We start from the raw sequence: 25482 nt of genomic DNA on the forward strand, positions 1-25482 counted from the left end.
TAACTCTAATGACGGGCCCATAAGCCCTTATGATACAGATAGCAATTTCAAAGGTCCTCCAATGAATCTTTGGTAGAGCTAAAAGGGACTAAATAATGAAAGACAGAATGCTATTTCCCCATGAGGACCTACAATGAAGAATACGCTAAACATACATCATAGTAAACATAACCAAACACACTTAACAACACTGTATTAAAGACAAACACTAGTCTTACTATTACTTTTTCTTGTTATTCCATAATATGAATGGTCAATCACAAAATACAATACAACTCGAATGTCATAATCAGCTCATAAAATATAGAATGGGTTTGCATTAATCGTCACAGGTCATTCAATAAACATCAGAATATCAGGTATAGTGGAGAGAGCGAGCGAGAGAAAAACATTAGTGAAACAACAGCTCACTTACAAGTCAAAATACTAATGCATGTTGTGCAATTAGCAGAAAGGCTAACCCCACAGCCGATAAAGTGTAGCACGCCAGCACCACCAGCCAATGATGTACAAATTCTCTAGGAAAGTCTCAGCAAGTTCAGCCAGAGAATCTTTATAGTACGCTACTTCCTCTCCTTGACTGAAATGTTGCTGGTTACAACCCCGCATGCACAAAGGGGACCCTTTTGTGGATCTCAGTGCGTTTTACAGGCTTCAAAAAAGGCTTTCCTCGCACGCACTGACCCGGATGAGGAAACTGAGGAGACTCTAGGTACCCCTTTAGAACTGCCTTTCGCTCAAGAGGGGCCAATACTGGATGAGGATTCTCACGGGGATTTAACTGATAAGGCCGGTCCGTCTAGATCCTGGTGCCACTCTCCTGATCCCTCCCTAGGGGCCGTCACTCTCGCAGAAGATATGTCTGACATGCCTGACCCAAATGATCTTATTCGCCCTCGCTTAGCGGAGTGGTCCCATTTGCCCAAGGTTGGCACTTACGTAGCAGGGCACCTTAGAAAGACCTTCGCGAAGGAAGCGCGCACACGATTTAAAGCAGAATGTCCATGCCCCTCTCTCGCTAACAAGGTGGCCCTGACACTGGAGGTTGGCAGCAAGATGGCCACCTTCCTCCAGAAATAAGTCTGTGATCCTAAGAAAGGGATCAATAGATCTTGGAAGTCCTGTCAAGACAAACTATTGAATATTGTTGGACCCTTAACCAAAATCTTAGAGTTAGCGGAGGAGGCCAAAGCCTTTGGCTCGGCCATCTCTCCGTAATCCCTGTCTGGCTGGCACAGCATGACATTATATTCCTTGGGAATTCAAATTGTGCCTTATTAGCTAAGAGGCGCCGCTCCTTGTTAGGAAAGGTAGACCCTAATTTGAGTGATTTGGCCACATCGAAGGCAGGAGCAGTGGCGCAGGGAGGACTGTCTTGCTTCGCCCTCAAAAATACCACTCACACACGATGGCCCAAACACGACGAAGCAGGAGACATAAAACACAACAACACCTAGAAAAGGGTTTCACTTTACAAAAGTGAAACACATCAAAGACTCTCTTTTTAGAAGGAGGCTTAGAGTTTTATTTATGCAGTGCTCTCTAACAGAAATGCTTTCCCAGATGTCAAATGAACATTATTCAAATGTATATAGAGATATATATTTATATGCAAGCAATAATAACACACTTGGTAAATGCAACAGTTAAATGCATGAATATGAACAATGAATAAACAAGCAGCAAATAATACTGGACATCCTGCAAAAAATCAGAAAGATATATACACTAAATACATCAAATGATTACTTTGGATGTGCATTCTGACTCACACATCACAAAGAAAACACCTCAAATGATCATAGCCACTGGCCACACATCAAAAGGGAAATAATCAAAGCTCAAACACTTCACCTGGCGCAAATACTGCATCTTGACCCACTCCAGACCGGGCGATTTACAGCCGGGGTTACAAGCCTCAGCAAACCGAAGTAGACGCGTCCGTCCCCATTCAGATTCAAAAAATCCCGGTTTCTAAGTCAACAACCCTCCACTTTATAGTCTCAAAACACACTAGAAGGTTCGAGTCTTTCCCTCTGCACCAAGGAAACCTACTGGAATTGGCCAACTTCCATGCAAGCATTCCAGGGCAAAAGGAGTTCCCACATTCCCTCTACATTCTCACATGTTCCAGCCTTTATATTAACGAAGCTTACGAAAGCCTTCAGTACATTAAACAATCTCTTCTCCAAAAACAAAATAACCTTGAACGTGATTATCCCAACCAACTTGCAAACACTCTGTGGGCCTGTCTGCGTACAAAAAAAATCTCAAGCAAGGCAGAGACAGAATTCAGGATGACATGAGGCCATGTCAAAGCCAATAGTAAGAACTTCATAATACTTCCCAATGTACAACACAATTCACATGTGTGCACCACTGCTCATAACACTGCACTTCGAGACCAAAAAGTACATTCCACCCCTCTCTCCCTTTCATGCTTTCAAATGCACATCCCACACGTTCTGTTCTTGGCAAGTTCCCACTTCAAACCACAAGAAGAAATCTTCAAGAGAAACAAGGCATATGCAGGATAAGGATAAAATAATAGGATAAAAAAACACACCAAAGTGAATTAAAATGATGGTAGTCAAAGGTCATCACGTGTTGTCAAGCCACAAGAGTGCCGCTAGCACTACAAGGACTCTTCAGTTAGGCATTCATAAACAAACTAGGCAAATTTGTCGCCACTTATACCTCTCTAGACAAGGCAAAAGCCTCCATTAAAAAGATATTCCACCCTTGGTTTTTTGTGGGGGCTGGTCCTGGGTTCTACAAATCATTCAGGGCTATCATATAGAGTTTTATGGTTCCCCTCTCAGGTATCCCAACACCGCCCTCTCTGTTTTTCAGAGTCCCAAGCAGACTTGATAGACAAGGAAATGGCGGACCTACTCAGCAAATGGGAGGTTTACCCGACGTCGCTTCACTCGAGGGGTTTCCTCAGCACTCTCTTTCTGGTGGAGAAACGAGATGGGAGCCAGAGGACGGTGATCAACCGCAAAGAATTCAATGGATGACTGGTGTATCGCCACTTTAAGATGGAGGGCATACATTTTTTTGCGTGATTTCATGAGGCCAGACGACTGGATGGTGCGTCTAGACCTGAAGGATGCGTATCCTCCAGTACAGAGGGAAGAAGCAAGTTTACAAGTTCAACACTCTTCCGATCGGTCTCTCCTTTTGCCCCTTGTTGTTTTACCAAGGTTTTAAAATCCGTGGTGGAGCAGCTCAGGGCTCAAGGTTATCATCTGATTATCTATGTTGACGATCTTCTCCTGATGGACCAGTGTCCGTCCACATTGACGCGACAATGCAGACAAAAAAATAATCTAAATGAGAGCTTGGGGTTTGTCATCAACGAGAAGAAGTCGCCGTTGACCCCCTCCAAGCAGATTACTTTTTTGAGCTTTGTGGTCAATTCAGAAGAGAGGGCCCTCAGTCTCCCTTCTCGAAAAATGTCCGAGATTCGACAAGAACTGTGGAAGGCCAGTAACGTCCTTGCGACAGATTGCAAGGTTGGTAGGCCTCCTATCGCCCTCGATTCAGGCAATCTTTCTGGGCTGGTTCCATGACCGGGCCCTGCAACATCTCAAGACTTCACACCTCGAGGGTATCCAGTATTTAGAACAGGTCCTGTTGACAGAGGAAGTCAAGGACGAAATGAGGTGGTGGCTGGCACATATGGAGGCTTAGAATGGGCGAGCCATTTTTGGTTCGGACCCAGACCTGGTTATAGAGTCCGATGCCAGCAAGTCCAGATGGGACACTCGTTGTGGGGATATGCCAGTGGAAAGTGGTCTACCAAAGAGCGCTCATTACATAAACTGTCCGGAGCTCATGGCAGGCTCTTTCGCAGTCCAGTGTTGGACTAAGGACAACATTTCCTGTTGTGTTCTACTCAAAACAGATAATCTGTCAGCAGTCCGGTACATCAACCACAGGAGGGCTCCATAAGAAAACTCTTGGTAGTCTTAGCCAAGGAGTTCTGGGCCTTCTGCCTAGCCAACAAAGTGTCCATCACGACGGACTACCTTCCGGGGACCTCCAACAAAATAGCGGACTGGTGCTCAAGTTAATGGTCGGACTAGAGCCCGAGGCAGTTTGATCCACGGGTTTTCTAGAAGTTGGAGGAACGTTGGGGCCAGTTCTCGGTGGGCCTGTTTGCCTCCAGGGTAGACACCAGCCGGATCTGTTAGTGGCAGCAACAGATGCCTACCTTCAGGACTGGTCAGCGGAGCAAGCGTGTGACTTTCCCCCATTTGCGATGATCATGCGCCTCTTGACGTAGCTTCACAGCCACCATGGCATCCATTGGGCCGATCACGCCCTATTGGATATCTCAATTGTGATTTCCAGTTCTTGTGGAACTTTCTTGGGATTCTCCAGTCCTTCTACCCCATGACCTGGATCTCCTTCAGGATCCTCTGGACAACTGTCAACTGCTCACTCTACAACAGAGAATGCCTCTCATGGCATGGCGGATTACAGGGAACTTTGGGGAATCCCAGGCCTTTCTAGAGAGGTTGAAGATCTGTTGGCCACAGCCTAAGCAGCCGGCATCACAAAGAGATACGAGTCAGCAAGGTCCGCATGGGTTTATTGGTGTCTTTAACAATGTGAGGATCCCTTGGGTGCGGCGTTGTCCCAGTGATATATTTCTTGGCCTTTCTGGGATCTCGGGGCATGGCGTACCGCACAACTAATTTGTACCGCTCAGGTATCTCAGCGAGACACATAGCAATCCAAGGTGTAAGCGTAGGGGAACACCCTTTGGTGTGCAAGCTGATGAAGGTGATCTGTCTCGCTCTTCCCCTGGAACCACGCTATTTCAAGTTGTGGGATGTTAATAGAGTACGCCATCTCTTGGAGTCCTGGAAACACAAATATTCTTATTGCAGAAATAACTTTCAGCAGAATTGGCCATGCTACACTTTTCAACCCCTTCGATGCTCATGACGAGCTCAGCTCGTCATGAGGTACACCTCTCGTGTGCTCATGACAAGCTGAGCTCGTCATGAACAATGGGATTTGTTCAACACCAGCACTGGAGGAGAATACCATCAGCATCGATGGTGTTAATATCTTATTGCAGGGTCCCTGATGTAACAGCGCTTGATTTTACTGGACGGGCTTTTACTTTTTGGGGAGTTAACTTCAACATTTTGCGTCATACAAAATCCAACTTGAGAGTTATATCATACTGAGCCTTTGACAATTCCCCCAAACAGTGCATGGTCAGATGCTTAAAGGCTTATGGGAATACGACGGGGTAGTTCTGTCCTCCAGGGGAGCTGCAATTAATAGCACTGAGGAAGCCTTTCAAAGTAGTCTCTTCTCCCGCCATTGCAGGATGGATACGTTGGGTCACGCAAGAACCCGCATTGATGTGTCGTGTAGTACTTTGATGCTCACTAAGAGGGGCAATGGCCTCAAAAGCTTTTACTCTAGGGGCACGTCTAGAGGATATTCTCAATGCGGCTGATTGGTCTTCAGATTCTATGTTCTGGTACATGGCCCTTAGGGCCATTCTCGACATTGCTAAATTAGCATGAGCTCTGCTGCAATGTTGCTGCTTTTATGCATGTTACTACGTGAGTTTATTTTGCAAGACTCGGTTTGTGTCTTTCACATTAGAACGGTCAGCTTTCTGCGTCCTCTACAGTTCTTGGAGTTTAGTCACAATGTGCAAGGTCAAAAAACATGCCCCTTATTATTCTGTTCTGGTCAGTCCCTATTAACTAGACAAAACATGCTACACACAGCCGCACTGCTAGAGAGCTCGTGCTTTGATATTACAGCGTTACATGTTGTTCACAGACACACTTGGAGGGAAACCTGTCTTTGGAGAAGAGCTATGCTGTTCCTATGATGTAAAGCTACCATCTAGGCTCTAAGGTATGGGGTCTGCTAAAAAAGCCCAGAGATATTCCTTTATATAATAAACTTCAACTTACCAAGGGGAGGGTGGTCAGGCCTTCTAGTCCTTTTTCCACTGTCTACATATAATGACTTCCCCCTTCATATTGTAACAATGCTAACTGTGCTAGGTTTATGCATTTCGCTGCTGGTAGTGGCTCGTATACTGCATTATAGAGCACTATAGTTAAAATAAACATTTTGAACTATACAGTGACTCTAGCAATCCTTATTGTGAAAAAGTACGAGTGAGTGAACGAAAGGGTTTGTCTTGCTACCGCAATTCCTGAGAGTCGGGAGTGTTGTGTTCTGGGTTGTCTAATCCTTTGTAGCTTCATGATTTTGTCGGAGAACGAATGAGACACTATAGCTAGTCGGTTCTGGGATTTTGGGTAAGGTGGTATACACAGAGGTCCTGTTTTCCTGTGCATAGTTCTGTGTATGTGCAGAATCTCCGCAACAGTTCAAACGGTTTTATTTTAAACGGGTGATTGATATGGCATCTCTGGTGGTTGACAAGCTTTGAATGAGCATAATCTTCGCCTCCATTCCTGACATAGAATGAAAAATGTCCTAGCAATCGTAAAGGAAAGTTTCAATTCTATTAAGGACACGGAGGCGAAGATTATTCCCGCTCAAGTTTCTATAAACTTCCCACACGTTGGAGTATTTGGTGTAATCTTGGGATTTGTGGTCCTAATGGTCATAAGGTCTAAGTATGTTACTTTCCTGGGAGGCATGTTTGATATCTTTCTTATCCTTATGAATTATACAATGTAATGTAGAGAATTATAAGAGGTGCTTTCTACCCTTTCATACCCATATATATCAGAGAAAGTTGTTTTTTCTCCAGGTTCCGAGCTATCTAAAGGGGAGTAAAATTCAATATGGGAGCATCACTGGTTGCACTCAAATAAGAGGAGGATAATCAGTACCCAGTCGACGTTATGTCCCTGACCTTTGTTGTGATTGACTGAACTTTGTCTTGTAGTTCTTTCCAGCGCAATATTGTTTCAAGTTGAACTCTGCTGAAGTTATAAAAGGTAGAAATGTTTGAGCATAATCCTCGCCTCCGTGTCCTTAACAGAATTGAAACTTTTCTTTACAATTGCCACAAATTTTTTCTGTGGGTAATTGCAATATCGATTATGTACAGTGCCACACAATGGCAAATTGTTGGTAGCAATAATATATCTCACTGGCAAAACTTTACTAATGGTAAGTTGTGGTTAATATTGCATTTAAGGCACTGTTTGTTTCCGAAGCAAACATTCACTGAAAATAACAAATACAGAAATATTATGGTATGATTTTTAGTATTTAAAAAGAAACATTGACCAGTTATGGTTATTAATGACTCACTCCAAGCATAGTTCAAGATTGCACACATCAGATGACATAACAAATGATATGTTACGTATCTACTACTGACATATTATCTAGGGAAATCATTGCAGACATCGCAGTAGACAGCCCAGGAAGTACAGGTCCATAAGAATAAAATAATACTTTGATAAAAACACAGCATCTCTAGGCACTGCAACTATAAAATTGACAAGGTGCTGCACTGAACATAGAAATCATTATTGCTGCTTTGAACTGACTGAGAATACAAAGTCTATTTTCGTCCAACTGCTAGATTAGAGGGAAAGTAATGCATATAGAACCTATCTATTCTGATCAGCAGTAATTGGGCTGGATCCACAAAGGCTGGGTGCAACACCTGGCTAAAAGACAAGCCATGCACTCATAAATATTGTGCATGGCTAAACTATACGTTGTAGCTATGTTCTTTACTGTGGCTAGAAGCATGGTGCAAAAGCCAGGCTCTGCAGTTAGTGTATATTGGACATGATTCAAGGCTATAAGGTTGAATCTTTGCCCAGAGGAATGGGAGGCATAGTTTGTCAATAGCTCTGTTGAACACACAGATAGACTTGCAGACAATCCGTCGACAGACCAGAAGCCTATATAGTGAGGTCAAAGCTGTTGCAATTTGTTTCAAGTGCTCTGCGCCCAAAAGGGAAAGCTCATGCTTTTTGCAGTCTCTGCAAAAAAAAAAAAAATCTCAACATGACCTCTCAAAGTTTAAATGATTAAGAAAAGTAAACTGATAACATATTAAATGTGATTAGGCTGTGTAATAGAAAATCAATGTAGCGGAAGGAACGTCCAATAGAGGTTATAAAGAAGTGCCTCATTTTGCATGATTACTCACAACGTTTTGGACTGATGCTGCTGTTTTTTGCCTCAGAGTGAACAAGTCCTGCCAACCAGGCCTCGGTGCCCGTGCTCTGACCCTTAAAACACATATAGTTAATTGGCTTGCACTCAACTGGTATAACTTAACTTACTTATAAGTCCCTAGTATATGGTACCAGAGTACTAAGGGCCTGCACATTAAGGTGTCCATCATGGACTGCAGCACTTATTGTGCCACCACGAGTGTGACCCAGTAAAACACAACTCCCAGCCTAACACTGCAGGCTAACAAAGCAGTTTACGAAATGCTAACTCGACTTTGTCATGTAAATTAATGGCAAATCCCAAACCTCTGAGTCCTAAGGCAGAGTGATGTAAATTAAGAAGCAGAACATGTGCTCTATACGGTCTGACAGTAAAAACCCTAAAAAGACGTTTTTACTGTGAACAAGTCGAGTAACCCCTTTGTCGCGTGCAGGCTTACACGCTGACAACTCAGCAGTCCTAACTTCTGAATGGAACTACTAAAAAGCGCACTTCAAGGTTTCAAAAGAATCATGACATTAAATCCAACTTAATGCTCAAGTCAAATTTTAAAAAACTTTAGAAAGTTGCCACTCTGTTGCCAACGTTTCCAATGGCCATTTACGGTTGCTTTCTGTCCTCCTGGGGAGGAGTGTGAACAACTACCTGGAAGGAACAATAAGAGCCTGTCATGGAAAGAGGTGTGCATCGCAACCTGGCAGGAAAAAGAAAGAGAGTGTAAGCCCAAAAGGCAAGCTTTAAAGGTGAAACCGCCATTGAAGGGCAAAGTGTGTATATCCACGTGAGGGACTAACCTATTGTTCTAGTAGACAAGTTGGCAGCGGGGACAGAGAGTGGAAAACAGTTGCCAAACATTTATTTTCTATGGGCGTGTAGCCCCCAGGTAGTCACACCTCTTGGGGTGGTTATAATATTGCATCCTGGCATTACTAGATGCCACACATTGCAGGAAGTTCTCATCAGGCGGGAGTAATCCAAGTAACCCATTGGCTAGTGACTGCTGCATACCCGGTGGTACTTTCAGGGAATAAATATGGCACCCCGGCCTTGCTTGGAATCTAGATGGAGAGAGGGCCGATGGAGGACTGCCCTACTGTTCCCTGGACCTGGCAAAGCGAGGCTGCACCACCGACTGCACCTGCTGATCCTTGGACTAGCAAAGAGAGGTCTGCGCCTGAGGCGCCTTGCTGGAGGAAAGTATTTCCCGGGCCCAAGACAGAAGAAGTGACTACAAGAGACACTTGGCTGACTTTGTTCTGAGCTACAGGGCTACAAATGCTGAAGAACCCGCCTTGACTAGTCAGTAGCCACAATCGTTTGATCCCCACTGACTGCTGACGTGCAGCCTGGAAGACAAAGTTCTGATGCTCAAAAGATACACCAGAATCTGCTGGAAACAGGAGAGTCGTTTGGTCACCCGAGAAGGAAATTAGTATCCAGCAAAGGGAACCGCTGGTTTTGATTTGACCAGAGACCAGTAGTTCAGTGGCAACTGGACTTTTGCTGGATTGCATCAGCTTTAAAGAGCTACTCTTTAACATTGGGCAAGTGACACCATGCATTGAGGCAAAACCTGGGGCCCAGTGGCACCTAAGAATCAGGGGACAAAAAGAGCCCTGGCATCTCCCGGGGACACAGGACAGACTTCACCACTAATTTGGTCACTATCACGCGGTCTGCAATAGTAGCTCCATCTGAACCAAGCCCATCCCAACCAAAAATTACAACTAAGTTTAAGTACTTGAAGGATGCAGGGGCTGCAATTTATTAAAGTAACAATATTATTACTGGGCTACCTGCCCCACAGTGGTAGTGCAAAAACTACTCTCAACTAATATACAGAAGAAAGGTGTGGCCCAGCAGACTCGTGCATCAACTTGGGGGCTCTTGATAGGATGGACAAGTCAGATCGAGCCAGCAGAGATTGGGAGGCTGCTCCGACCAACATCATAGAGCCCAACCCTCTACTTCAAGAGTACCAGCTTAACTCAGCTCACTGGACCAATATTTTGCCAATGGGATTAAGTAGGACAAAGAAGGCTAGCTCCATGGTCTCGCTCAGCTCCTGGCTAGGAGGGAACAATATGTCTAATTTAAAAAGAAAATTTAAAAAAAACGAGTAGAGTAGGAGAAAGCGAGGCCGCATCTATTTGCCAATACAGGGTCCTCTATGGATGGTGAAGAATCCATAGGGGGGTGGCCACTGGTCATTGGTCCTTCCTCCTCAGAACATTGCAGAGCTCGGGAGAGGCAATGAACTACCAATCAAATAAAATGGATACACAGATCAGTCTTTTAAACATTCTCGCAATGTATGCATCATCGATTAATGAGAAAATTGCAAATCTGAACAACTTGATAAGAAGAGTACAAGCCGATACGCAAGGCGCTGGGCAAGGCTGTAACTACTCGCCCATCATGCACAAACTGGCATCTCTCCCACACTCTATGTCCCAGCTACTCAAGGACCTGAAGGATACTGCCAAACAGGACAATGCACCAAGGTTGGGCAAGGCTCCGGTGACATCTGAGGCTAAAGAGGAGGAGGCGGTGCCAGGCAGTGCGGCCACTGCAGAGGCTCAGGGTGAGAACCTCCGCCCTGCAATAAATAAGAACAAATCAGCGCAATGGAACTAGCATCCATGGAAGACATATGTAACACAAACTCAAATTACTGATTGCAAGCTTCAAAAGGCATGGGCAATCCCCAAATTCAACAGAACTCAGAAAAGACAGGGTTGCGTTTAAAAATCTCTTGCGGCAAGTCGGCTACCTGCCTGTCCAATCATTAATGTACAAACAAGGGAACCGCCCCGCTATTACGCCCATGAACATGCAACAGGCTCGGATGCAGACTTAGAAGTGCATGGAGTGGGAGAAACTAGGAGTGAGAACAAAGGAGGGACTGAAGCGGGAACAGATCTAGAGGTGGGTCCTATGGCCTACTCAGATAACTTGGATAATGCAATCAAATGAAATCAATCTTCAAAACCATCCCGGATCGCTCCCCTCAAAAGGTCTATCAGTATACAACTCCTTACTCCTCCGCTCTTCCACAATGTACACTCTAATAGATAACCCAAAGAAGTAGTAGTTCTAACATCTAGTAATAGGGCAGAGAGAGTGCCCTCTAACTCACCAAAGGAATATACTCTGCCAAAGAGAGTCAAAGACAATTTGAACCTAAGATCTAGCTTCTCCCTTATAAGCCAGCTCGACAATTCAGGCCTCACAAGGGCCTTAGCAGTCACCAGGCTGGGGGTAGAATACAACCTCACTGGTGAAGGTTCACCCACTAGTTAGCTTGGAAATTCAGCACTTACAATGGCCATAGTAGCCACAATGTCTTAAGGTGTGGTCTTAAATGATCCTACCCATGGTCCAACTTGCTAGCCATGATGCTCATAATGTCATAATTATGAAAACCGTAGTAAGAAATGGTGGAGATATCTTATTATAATGAATGGACATTGTTGATGCAATAAGATGTTAGGAACCAATAAAATGTTTTTTTAAAGCCCCTAGAACTGCTCAGTTACTATGTAACTGAGTGAGGTAAAGAATCCCTTTCTTACCGAACAGCTGCTACCCAGAGCTGCTGCAAAGAGGTGTGCTGATAAAGGACACAGGAGAGTGTGGTAGGTTTGCCACTGCTGTAAAACAGCAGTTTACACAGATGCTATAACAGTATGTGCTGCTACGGTTAAATGCAGACCGTGCTGTTGCAGTAAGCAGCAGGCCATGTGTCACTGTAAGGCAAAGTACTACTGTAGTAAATAAAGGACAAAGGGTACTGCTGCTGCATTAAAGGACAGAGATTACTTTTGCTGCCGTAAGGAAGCACGTGTGGTGCTTCCGTAAAGTTAAAGAAGTAGGCCCTACCTGATCAATGGGTCCGCAAAAACTGAGCTGGTAAGGTTAGCGGGGGCGGCTTTAATGGGACGCACAGCTTTCAGCTCCTTTTCCAGCTTTTCCTCCTCTGACAACTCCTCTAGGGGTCGACGGTAATGCTCTTTGTTCACCTGCGGCTCCAGGTACACCGGGCTGTAGCGGCTCCATCTCACCTGCATCAATCTGAAACAGGATTACAGAAAAATAAAATTTGCCAGACATTAAACCGTGTCATTTGATTCATAATGTGTGGTGATTGAATCTTAAATGGGGGAAATCGATCCCTAGGGTTGTATGCTTCCAACCCTCTCGTTGCCGTCTCTCACCCATTGCTTCATCGCTGATTATCAGACAATAGCATCTAGAAGTTGCTGGGTCATGTGTTGGCTACACTTAGCTACTCACCTACTTGTGAGCGTGCAATTATTAACAATAACTGTATTGGCCAATGTGGGGTGAAAATAAGTTCTGCTTTTGCTATGCGTAGTCAGAATGAAAACATCTTTAGCAGTAAGGTGAGCACGTATTGTTATGTACAACTTGTATGCAAGTTGTACTCCAAGGGTGGGAGACGTGAATATGCGTAGCTATGCATTTTTGTATCTAACTATGAGATTGTTAGGAAATCAAAAATCAAATGAAAACAGGTTAACAAAAATTAGAAAAATCTTACACGAATATTGTCACAACAATAAACATACTTACCTACCTTCTATGAAAACAGATGCACACATTCAAGCATGACATACAGTACATAATGCCGGCTATTTGGGAAAAATAGCCATTTGAGTCCATGCTGTCTACTAGCTTTTGCTGCAGCTTAGCACTGATATGAATGGGGCATGAGTTATGTACACAAGTGCACAGTATGCTTCATCCACCTTACGGATAAAGGCAATGATTTACCCATTGTTTAGTGAAGCATTTTTCATTCTTCACAATTACACACAAAAAAACAGGTACACCCTGAAAAGAAGTGGTGCATGACATACATAACCAACCCCAAAAGGTACATTCTCAACAGACAGAGAAAGAGCTGACAACCTCTCACACAGCTGACAGGGACAACAGAAAGTCACAAGTAGCTGCACAGAACCACGTACAATAGAAGCCCATACATGACATGAACATTGCAAGAACACTGTACACTAAACATCCTTGCCACACAAGTCCCATGACAGCAGCTAGGCTGTACAGAAGATGGCCAAGTAATGAGCCCATGGGGATTGTGAGATATTGTGGTACAACTCAAGGTTTCCAATTACAGAATGACCATCTAAGGGTGTACACTATATCAAGATAATTCACTTTTTCAACTTACAAATCTTTCTCTTCCTTCATGGTCCAGAAAACCCAACCCTTTTAGCCACCAGCCACTCCACATCGTAGACCCAAAAATCCCTCACGGGGTTTGTGTTCCATTTCTCCACTTTACTGCCTCTGGAGCTAAGCTCTCTCATTCTGACCACTGTCACTGCTTTGAGAGAAGCAGGATCAGGATAATATATCCTCCTCAGACATTTATTATGCCCAAAGTTGAAGGCTATGCAAAAGTCAGACAACATAGCAAGGATTCTAATTTTATCTTAAATCACAGTAGTGATAAATGTTAATAACTTCTTAAAGGCCGAACACAAGCACAGGAATGGTGTTCATCTGGATGGGGTTTGTGCATATAATTTACCAGCCATGATCACCAGTCACACATGGAGCAGTTTCTCATAGTAGGTTGAGTATCAATCCACAAGCAATGAAACCGATAAACCTTGGCCCTGGTGCAGGGCATGCTGAAATAGCCTGCCTGCATGAGGAGCAAAAAATGTACAGTTTTTTTATTTTATTTTTATATGTATGTATATATAATGGAAACCCTTAGCAATCAAGCTTACAGTAGCCAGCCCTTTTTCTGAATTAGATCCCTACTTCTGGCCACATGCTGGGTTATCAACCACCACAGCAGCAAGTTTGTTGCATGAAAAACAAAGCAGGTTTTTAACATGTATTTGCATTAAGGGACCTTGGGGCAACAAAAAAAAACGAAGGAAAAGGACTAGTAACTTTGAGGCATCCAATATAAAATGATAAGCAGCTTTGCAAATGGTGAGCCACTGTAACCCACCTTACCTGGCTACAACAATGAGAGCACATTTACTAGAGCAGAAAGAGCATTTACTAGAGCAGAAAGAGCATGGAGGCGATCTTATGATCATACTGAGAGGCTAAATTTTAAGACGCTGACTCGAGCCTACCACAAATCCATTTGGGAAGGTAAAAAATCCTATCTGGAATCTAGAATAAATGAAGCGGAGCATTCTTGCAAGGAAATTTTCAAGGTGGTAAAAGATTTCACCTCTCCTTCAGCTTACACTCCAACCCATGCTCATTCAGAAGCTTGGCTGAAGGAATTGGCTGTCTATTTTGTACAGAAAATTACCACTATTCAAGAATCTCTCCAGGCCACTTTTCAGCAGCATACGATGAGTCTGGGGTGCCCCTTACCAGACCACGGTCCCCTCCTGTGCGACTTTCCCCCACTAGATCAGGAGAGCTCTCTTGACATCTTGGCAAGTCTTAAATCCGGATCTCCACAAGATCCTTGCCCGGCCACGTGTCTAGCAAATATGGCACCAGTTCTAAATGACCTGGTAAATCCCATCCTGAATCTGTCGCTCTCTTCCGGGGTAGTTCCCAAAGCTTGGAGGAGCGCCATGATCCTGCCACTCATTAAAAAACCAGCGCTCGACCCTTCAGCCCATGCCAACTACAGACCCATCTCCCTACTCCCTGCTCTGGCGAAAGTGACTGAGAGGTTTGTTCACAGATCTATCTCTAATTTCATCGAGGAAAAGGGTCTGTTGCATAGCACTCAATCTGGCTTCCGTGCAAATTTCAGCACGGAGACTGCGCTCCTCGAAGTCACAGATGCCATCAGGGAGGAGTTGGATGTTGGAAAAAAAGTGTTACTGATTATGCTAGACCTGTCGGCGGCTTTCGACACCGTTCCCCACGCACTTCTTCTTTCCAGACTCTGGGATTTTGGTCTGCGGGGAACGGTGTGGAATTGGCTTAAATCCTTCTTAGCCGACCGCCGGCAGACAATCTGGGCGCCTCCCTACTCCTCCGGAATGTCACCGCTAGAAGTGGGGGTTCCCCAAGGTTCCATTCTGAGCCCCCTCCTCTTTAACATCTTTATGGCCCCCCTGGCGGTGACGGCGGAGTCTTTCGGCGCCCGGATTGTCACTTACGCTGACGACACCCAGCTCCTTTTTGCAAGCAACGAGGATGGCCTGTTTGACGATGCCCAGGTCAGGGGCTGCCTGAGCGCTGTTTTTGAGTGGTTTGGACGTCATGGGCTGAAGTGCAACTCCGACAAGTCGGAGTTGCTCTTCTTTGGTTGTACCTCTGAGCCTGATTGGAAACCCTGGTGGCCGCAAGTTATGTTTCCTCCCACTAGTTCGTCTTTGAAAGCCAAAAACTTGGGAGTTTTGATTGACAATGAGCTATCTTTCGGACCGCATATCTCATCTCTTACTGGGAAATGTTTCGGCATCCTTCGGATGCTTCGTAAATTCCTCCCTCTAGTCTCCATCCAGCACAGAAAAATCATTGTCCAGGCACTGATTGGCTCTAGGCTTGATTATGCTAATGTTTTGTTCCTGGGACTTCCCAAATATTTGGTCAGGCGTCTGCAAATCGCCCAGAATTCTGCAGCCCGAGCCATCTTTGGTCTTCCGAGAAAAGCCAGAGCCACTGATCTTCTCTCAACACTACACTGGCTTCCTATTGCTAAAAGGATTCTGTTTAAAACTTTGACCACGACTTTCAAGGCCCTACATGGCATAGGCCCCAAATATATTTCTAAACGATTGTCCTGGTATAACCCCCCCAGATCTCTTAGATCTTCGTCCCTATCTAAAATGAGTGTTCCCATTATCAAGCGTGCTAGAGCAGGAGGACGGTCTTTTTGCTACTTAGCTCCTCATGCTTGGAACGACCTCCCAATCTCTTTGAGACAGGCCTCTAGCCTTCTGTCCTTCCGAAAGGCCCTTAAGACATGGCTTTTCCCTTAATTTGATGCTGCTTCCTGTTGTCTTCACGTCCTCTCAGTGTTATGTTCTCCCTTCTTCGGTTGGGTTTCCTTCAATAAAGCGCCGGGATACTCCGTGGAGTGGCCGTGCGCTATAGAAGTATAAAAATAACATAACATAACATAACACTAGAGATCAAATGGCTGATGAGAACAATTCCAATGGGAGTACTCGCTGTCGGCAAAGTGTCCTGAGACAACACACAAAGTGTGCAAATGGCACTGCAGTGTACTGCTAAACAGTGTTTTGGAAACAAGACTACTAGACACCTTCATATGAAAATGTGGAGATACAAGGGGTCAAAGCAATTATATGTTCTACCATGGACAAAAACACCAAAGCTGCCTGATTGATACCCTGCCGCCAACAAGGGCTCCCAAAATATTTTCCCCATAATGAACTCCAGCAAACCACAGTAGGGTTTTGAATATACTATCAGCACAGAGAAGCATTTGCAATGTACCGATACCTCAGAACAGTTTACGATGCACTATCATCACAGCAGGATTTACAACACATGCCAGCAGTTTACAATGTGCTGGCATCATTGCAGGGTGTACAATGCAGAAATATCATTGGAGGGCCTAAGATTCACTAAAACAAAAACAGTGCTTAAAATGCACTGAGAGGGGTTTACAACGCTCCAGCAGCACAGAAAGGTTTGCAATAGACCACTATCAGAACAGTGTTTACAATGCACTAATACCAAGACAGAGTTTTAGGTCTAGATGTATGAAGAAATAGCAACTCGTAAATTGGTCGCAAAGTGGTTTGCGAAAGTAAACATGGCTTTTGCGATGTGACTCAGAAGTTTTTACGATCCAAAATAGCAAATCACGATTTCAGAATCCTTCACTGCGATTCGCAAACGGTATGTAATAGGCTGTCGCAAATAGCGACTAGTTGCAAAAAAGGCCTGTTTGCATATGCAATTTAATACAAATTCAGACCAGGTGGTTACTGGGTGCAAAGTACAAAAGCAGGCCCAGAATGCATCAGGGGTTCCCACAATGGCTTTCCTTTACGTGATGGCAAGGAGGATGCCAATACTGGCTGCTCAGCAGAGAAGGAGGCGGGGACAAAAGAGAATTTTCAGAGTCTGGCTGATGATTTTTCAACAAACAGAGGAAGAAATACAAGACAAATACAGGCTAAGTAGAAAGTCATATTGGAGATCATTGCCCTTTTGAAGCTACACACAGAAAGCAGTACTCTGTGCAGCAATTCTATCCCTACTCATGTCCAGGTGTTGTGCTTGTTACACCACCTTTTTGCCTCTGGCAGTTACCATGCTGTAGCTGGGGGCAGTTCATTCCTAGATGCCATGCTTCCCTATCTCCATCGCCCCATATACCTACCTGGGAATGCTCAGGAAATGCAAAGCAACAAATTGCAATTTTACAGGATTGCCTAATTTCCCCATGTCATAGGGTGTATAGATGGTACACACATGCCTATATGTCCTCTATCCCATTTTGAACATCTTTTTAGAAACAGAAAAAATACACATGCCCTCAATATAGAAGCGGTATGCCATGCACACCATTTAGTAACTGATCTTTTGTCACAATATGCATGAAGCACCCATGAAGCCTTCAGGTTTAGGCACAGCATAATATACAGACGGCTGGAAAGAGGGGAATTCGACAATGGCTATCAGGTACTGAAAAGAAATGAAAATACAGATATGTTTTTCTGAATCCTTGCTAAATTTCTGTAAGCTCACACTAATGGATGTTTTCAATGGGACAGTGCGTATGCCTTACGTCCCTGGATCTTCACACCATACCTTTCTCCCACTTCCCAAATTAAACAGCAATACAACAGAGTACACTGTCGCACCAGGGCTGTGATTGAGCAGATATTTGGCCTCCTGAAAGCTCGTTTCTGGTGCCTACATAGGAGTGGGGTTGCCTTACAATCTGTATCAGAAATAGCATGTATGATAGTAGTAACGAGTGCCATCCAACACAATACTGCCAGCATGAGAGGCCTATACTTTGCGGTTGCAGGCTCTGATTCAGAGGATGAAGATCCTGAGCCACCTGTTCAGCAGCCAACAGATAAGAGCAGAGTATTAGAGGGGAGAAGACGCAGGGACCACCTTGCCACACATTACTTCTCAAGATAAGTCATATATGATTCCACAAAATGTTAAAAATGGTACCAAACGTGTTTGATGTTCAAAAGTAAAGATACCTTTAATGTCAGTTCTGAAACAACCTGTAACTTTCACGAGATAATGCAACATAATGTTATCATGAAAGTCGGTTTCAGCACAGACCTGACGGGGAAAAAAGCCAATATAGGTACTTCCTGATCAATGCTTTTTGTGACTCCTTCCAGAATGGGAGGTACCACCATACTGAGGTACAGGTGTACAGCTGCTACTGCATCTCAGCACACGTGCATCTGTGGCAGATATGCAGCTTATGCCTGACAATTTCTCACTATCAGGATGTTCTGCATCTACCCGATTTGCAATTTGAGCCGCTTGTATGGCTTCCACCTTTGACTGACAATGTCCTCTGCCACTGTAGGCATAATTTCTCTAGAGCACTTGCTAAGTAGTCCATTTTAGTGTCCATCCAAGATGGATTGTCTGCCAAATAATTGGCCAATGTATTGAAATCCAAAGAAATGGTTTTCTGCATGTTCTACAATTTTTTGTTCACTATTTTCATTAGTTTCTGCTGCAGACGTTGAACTTGCCACATTAAAGCCCCAAGCCCACTAAACAACGCTTGATATTTTGCAGTTGCCTGAGACACAGAGGGCTAGTTTCCATGAGAAGTATCACGGCTCCTATGAGCACGCACTACGAGACGTAGCTGTCTGGTCTGACAACTGGTGGCAAGATTGGAGTAAAGAGCTGGATGGCATCCTCATCCTCAACTGATGGTGACTGTGGAGAGCAACTCGCACAGCTGGAGTGGCCATGAGGTGAAGTGGGCTGACTCTCTCACCAAGATTGGATCTTCCTCCACCATTTGTGCATGTTCTTCTCCCTCAACATTTGTACAAACATTTGCTCCCTCAGGTGTAGCGGTTTCAATAATGGCCATAACATTTCTCTTTAGCCAATATCATTTCTTTAGAAACATTTCTGACACTGACTACTGTGTGTTTCTTCTTAACTACTAGTCCCATAATGCACCATAAAGGATTCTTTTGCTATGGAATCATCCTGTTCTAATATGTCTGTATTAGTTTAAATGTAACATGCATGTAGAAGACAGTTTTAATTTTAAAAAATGGGACAATTACAAACAATACATACTTACTTTGCGATGGTGCAGAAGTGTCAAGGTTAGCGGCAAAACAAACAACTGTCTCTGGCTCGAGGGTTGTCTCTTACATTGACTCCAGTGTAGTGGGTAGGGGTACAGTAGAGGGCCCACCTTCTGTTTCAAGGAATTCACTCTGGTGGGTTATGACCCTTTCTTTAGTGTGGGATCTGAGGTAATACCACCTCTTCCATATCTCTTCAACGGAACGCTGTGCCACACCTACCGAATTGAATTTTCTTTTGCATCTCCAGCCAGATTTTGCCCTTTTGTGCCTCCGGCACAGTCACTGATGGCCACCGAAACAGGAGGTCATGATTCTATGTCAGGACAGGAGGCTCAGATTATGCTTTCTCATTTCTTTATTAGAAATGCTCAGCAGCCAATTAGAAACATTATGTGGAAACAAAAAACTACAATACCCATGAACACTAGGGTAACACATGACAGATCATCGAGTCACCAGTATGAAAGCACACATAGAGAATACCAAATCCTCTTTCGTTGCTGCTCCGCAGCCAGTTAAGTGTCTTCTCTGTATTTCTTGCTTTACATGCAGTTTTGCTTGCCTTTGTGCTTGTTATTGTTGGCGCTTTGCTTGTGCGTTGTGCACGTTTTGCCACAGTGTCTGCTATCCTGTAAGTCGCTCTAATTGCCACTCTGATTTGGTCACTTGTCCTTGCTGTTTTGTTCTCTCCTCGCCGCTTGGTTGCTGCCATTCGTGCGCGGGGCAGGAAGCGTGTGGTCCCTTCCCGGGTCGGGCGCCTTGCGCCCCCCCGCCTTTCTTCTTGTGTGGAGCGGGAGACTGGGGTTGGGAGGCTCGCGCGCACGGTGCGAGAGTGCTCCCCGGTGTTTGGTGGCAGGCGGCCGTTTCCACGCATGCGCAGCGTCCATTTTGTTTGTTTACCTCCGTGGTTTCACGGAGCTGTGACAGGAAGATTGGCGTTTTTATACGCATTTGCCCACTGCCTGCAGTTGCTTAGCCCCATTTACACCCATTAGCATATTTAGCTTTGAGCAGTATAATTTTCATAGGCACTGCCTAGAGTGGCTCACTTTCAGCAAGCCCTCCCTCCACTGTTTATTTCTCTTGTATTTACACAGGTTTTACCTGTCTCCTATTGGCTTGCTTTGGGGTTCAGTCACTTCCCCTGCATTGTGCCTTTGGTATATTTGGTTCTCTCCTCTGTGGGCACTTGACCATTACACTTGGTGTAATTATGGATGAATATTATGATGCGGATGAGTATTATGATGACGAGGAAGCACCCGGCTCAATGGAACAAGATTTGGTGGACGCTTTGGACCAGGGAGTCCAACATTTGGTTAATAAGGCGCTGGTTCGTTGAAACGTCACCTTTCCACTTATGCACAGCAGCAGGGTTGGGTACCCTCTTCTTCTGGACGTTGTTCCTCCTCTAAGTCTCCAAATAATTGTGATTCTCCTATTAACATGACCAGAGAATCTGGATTTCATTAAAGACATGGAGGCTGACATTATGCATTATCCTTTAATGAAACTGTAATGAACAGAAATAAGTCCATTCTTTGTGATTTAAATGATGTATTTATTTTAGTTGTATTCAAGATGAAGGAGAGCACCGCCAGGAGCAGTCTGTGCTCTGCTCAGCCCATTCAGCAACTGATCTTAACATCCCAACATTCTAACATTCAACGTTCCACGCATCATCACACATCCTGGCTGAGCAGTACACTACATCTTCTCCCTTCTTTGCAATGAGAAGGAAGAACTTAAAGATGTACAAAAAGTTACAAGCAAAATTAAAAAATGTAACATCTTGAAGGGATGGAATGATGATTACCTTTTTAAGGTGAAGAGTTTAAAAACATGTAAATGAATGAGCGAGCATGAATTAAGAAATAAACCAACCCTCCTTCCCCCTTATAGAGAGAAAACAGATGTGAATAAGATGCAAGTGTTGCATGGTAAATGAAAGAGTGATGTAAAGAAAAGCAAGAAGAAAGATGAGATTTGCACAACAATGGTGACGCAAAGACATGAATAATGAAGAATAGACATAGTAATCACCACCAGGGCACACTGGTTGGCCAGACCAGTGTGGAGGTGGCGAGAAAATGAAAAGTGAATGCAGGAGAAAATGGAAAGAAAAGATGTAGAAAGGTGTGAGATACACCTAGGTGGATTCTTGACAAAGTGAATCCACAAGACAGTAGTAATCACATACATGAAACGATGTAAGGTCAAATACAAACTGTAATAAATCCCATGCAAAGGGAGTGTGAACTGGGTACTGCAAGGTACTGTGAGAAAACGCAACGAAAAGTTGAGTTTCGTAAATAAGCACTGAAACGTGACGTGCAAGGTGTGCATGAATGGCACACGGCAAAATGTATTGCCTGAAACTGAAAATGGATGTGGAGTATGACCACATGAAACAAAAATGTGAAATGCAACATGGGCATTAGAAGTGGATGTGCCACGTAAATGATGTGACGAGCAAACATAAACGTACAATGAATACAGTAATGCAAAGTACTGTGCGAATAGGTGAGGTTTGAAATACCACACAAGTTAACAAGAAAAATAAAAATAGGCATTGAAAAGAAGGTGTGGAGAAAGACCACAAAATAACTGGTGTAATAAATAAGCTAATGAAGGTGGTGTGGATTGGGTTGCCACATAATTTTAAAACATGTGATGTGAACAACGTAATTGTAAAACTATCCACAACTTTTCAAACAAACTACACAGTGGAAATGCAATTTGAAGTAACAGCGCTAATAACCAGTTAAAGCAAATAGATAAAAATTAAATCAAGGTAATAAAAATAGTGAATGCCAAATGGTAATTGTGTGAACCATGTGGGTAACTTCATACAAAGCTAAGTTTGATAAAATTACATCAATTAAAATTACTGAAGGAACACATGAAAATATGCATTACAAGCAATATTGTTTCCTTGAGGAGATGCAGTGGTGAAAAGTAACTGCTAGATGGCACTGTTGTAACACATAAAGTACTGTACTTGGAGAAACAGCAGATCGATGTCATGAGGAAAGTTCCCAAGAAAAGCGATTTCAGTACCTGTGGAAGATTTAATAAGACGCTCCGATAGTCTTGAGGAAAAGCGAAGTATAAACAGAAGGCACGCCTGAGATCTGTTGAATACCTGGCTAGAAGAACAGGGAAAGCGTGCCTATCGCTGTAGAAAATGCAAGTGTGAAATAGGCAAATCAAAAATAAAGCGTGCCTATCGCTGTAGAAAATGCTGATGTGAAATAGGCAAAACCAAAATAAAGCGTGCCTATCGCTGTAATGAGGATGTTAAAATGACGTAGGGAGGTGGAATAAAGAAGATTGCACATGATGTGATGTGAAGTGCCAAACTAAAATGGCTGCACGTCGACGTGAGGGATGCCGGGGGGGCTCTCGGTATCACCGTGCTTCAAATTGATCCTCAAGTGGTTGAAAGGCTGACTCACGTCATAAAGAAGGATGACGAGATCAGCGAGGCAAGGGACATCAGTGAGGCTGCATGCGCTGTGAACGTGCGCTCTCTGTGAAGCTCGAGCGCAGTTTGAAATTGGCAGGGCGGTTTAACTGCCAAGTAAAGAAGGCTTGATGCATGAGATGGCTCGCGCTGACTTTGAAAAATGCACCCAATAACGGTGAGAATGCGATGGCTCGCGCTGACTTTGAAAGATGCGCCCAATAACGGTGAGAACGCGAGCAAGAACTGAGTGCTCTCAACTTTTGAAAAATTAATAAAGCTTAAATAATAAAATGCTGAGCAGTAGACTACAGAAACTCACAAGCAGCCGCACTACATCATAAAGGATAAAAGTTCTAGAATTAAGAAGACACTGGATAAAGGGTATGACCAGGAAACAATCTGCCTCTTTTAAAACAATCGCAGCAGGAAAAGACATCAGCAAATGGTGAGATCCAACTTGAACTTGCACATGGAGAATAAACTCAGAAGGGAAGTAGCGAAGCAAAGACCTCTTACAAAGATCCAAGATCTTTGTAAGAGGACCCAAAAGATCCAATAACTTATCTTGGCAGGTACGCCACGCCCTGTCACTTATCTTAAAAAATATGCAAAAGACCCTAAGAAGGGCATTGACAGGGCGTGGTGTACCTGCCAAGATAAGTTATTGGATCTTTTGGGTCCTCTTACAAAGATCTTGGATCTGGGTTTCAGGGCCAAGGAATCTTCCTCTGCTGTGGATCCTGGTGAGTTAATTGAATGGACGCAGAGGGCGATTTGTCAATTGGGAAATGCCAATTGCGCAATGTCCTGCGAACGTCAGCGCTCCATCCTGCTCAAACTGGATCCTAGTCTGGCCGAATTGGCATTGTCTGAATCCCGTCCCCTGGCCCAAGGCTTGTTGTTTGGCCAGCCTTTTCTCAAAGAATTAACGAAGTTCGTTGCCACTTTTAGTGGCTTGGATAAGGCTCAGGCATCCCTGCGTAGGGCTTTTAGCTCGGTTTTTCGTGAGGGCCGGTCGATACAGAGGACGATCGTCCGGCCGTGGTCCCAATCAAAATTCCAACCCTGGTTTTCAGTCCCAACGTGGCAGAGGCCAGGACTCCGGCTATAACAGGACAAATTTCTATCCCTCCCGTAAAAGACGAGGTCATTATAAAAAGGACGCTACAGTGAAGCCCAAGGAGGACATCAAGATTCCAATACTTCAGGTGAGGTTGATCCCAGCTTCGGAGGTGGTATTCGGGGGCAGAATTCAGTATTTTCTCCACAATTGGCGTTTGATCTCCAACGATGCATGGGTGTTGGAAACTGTTCAGGGCTACAAGATAGAATTCTATCATTCCCCCCTTCAATCCCACCCTCCTCTCCCTCTCGTTTTTTCCTTTCAAGAACAAGAGTTCATTTCGGAAGAGATCGCCGCTCTTCTAAAAAAGGGGCCATCATTCAGACTTCTCATCATTCTCAGGGCTTTGCAAGCACAGCGTTTCTGGTAGAGAAAAAAGGGCGCGGATCCCGGTTATTGTTAAATCTCAAAGACTTCAACGAAGAGGTAGTTTATCGCCACTTCAAGATGGAGGGCATCCAACTTTTGCAGATCTTCTTCGGGAAGGGGACTGGATGGTTCGTCTCGATCTGAAGGACGCCTACCTGTCCATTCCGATTTACGGTCCTCATCGTCGGGTCCTGCAGTTCCAATGGCAGGGGACTTGGTTCGAGTACAAGGTTCTCCCGTTCGGCCTCTCGTCTGCACCTTAGTGCTTCACGAAGCTTCTGAGGCCCGTTGTAGAGTCATTGCGAGCCTGGGGTGTTCGTCTAATTATTTATCTGGACGACATTCTGCTCATGGCAGATTGTCCTCAGAAGTTGATGACTCACTTGGAATGGTCCATCACACTCTTACAGTCTCTGGGTTTTCTGGTGAATCCTCAAAAGTCAGTCTTCCATCCTTCTCGGTTGATGGACTTTCTGGGCTTCCGAGTCGATTCCCTTTCTTGTCAACTCCTCTTACCCAATCAGAAGATTTGTTCCATCAAGAGGGAGATGAATGTAGTTTTATCCAAACAGACTGTGTCATTAAGATCTATAGCACGGATTGTCGGTCTTTCAGCCTCCTCAATTCAAGCTATTTTCCGGGGCCCCCTTGATTACCGGGCACTTCAACGTTTGAAGATCTGTCATCTCCAGAAAGGTCTTCGCTATTCAGATCTGGTCCCTCTTTCAGAGGAAGCGAGGTGGGAGATGATATGGTGGCTGGAACACATGGAGGCATGGAATGGACGAGCCCTGTTCGGTGCATTCCCAGAGGTGGTAATAGAGTCAGATGCCAGCTTATGGGGCAGGGGGGCTCGTTATGGTCCGTTAATGACGGGAGGTCGGTGGTCTCAGGAGGAATTGTCTCTCCATATAAATTGCCTGGAGCTGCTAGCGGGGTCCTTTGCGATCCGTTGTTTATCCCCACGTCAGACCAATTGTTGCATACTTCTCCGCATGGACAATGTATCAGCGGTTCGGTATGTCAACAAATTGGGCGGGACGAAATCCAGGATGTTGGCGGAAATCGCCAAGGATTTCTGG

General features: G+C 44.4%; 1 protein-coding gene across 1 annotated transcript in view; it reads right to left on the reverse strand.

Moving 5' to 3' along the window:
* Nucleotides 1-25482, reverse strand: part of MRPS7 (mitochondrial ribosomal protein S7) — a 132005-nt gene that overhangs the window by 52599 nt on the left and 53924 nt on the right. The window contains exon 2 of the mRNA XM_086930771.1: nt 12049-12240. Within this exon, the coding sequence (XP_086786897.1) occupies nt 12049-12240 (192 nt within the window). The remainder of the gene's footprint in view (nt 1-12048; nt 12241-25482) is intronic.

The sequence above is a fragment of the Lissotriton vulgaris genome, chromosome 7, assembly GCF_964263255.1.
Source record: "Lissotriton vulgaris chromosome 7, aLisVul1.2, whole genome shotgun sequence".
In the NCBI taxonomy this organism is placed as follows: Eukaryota; Metazoa; Chordata; class Amphibia; order Caudata; family Salamandridae; genus Lissotriton; species Lissotriton vulgaris.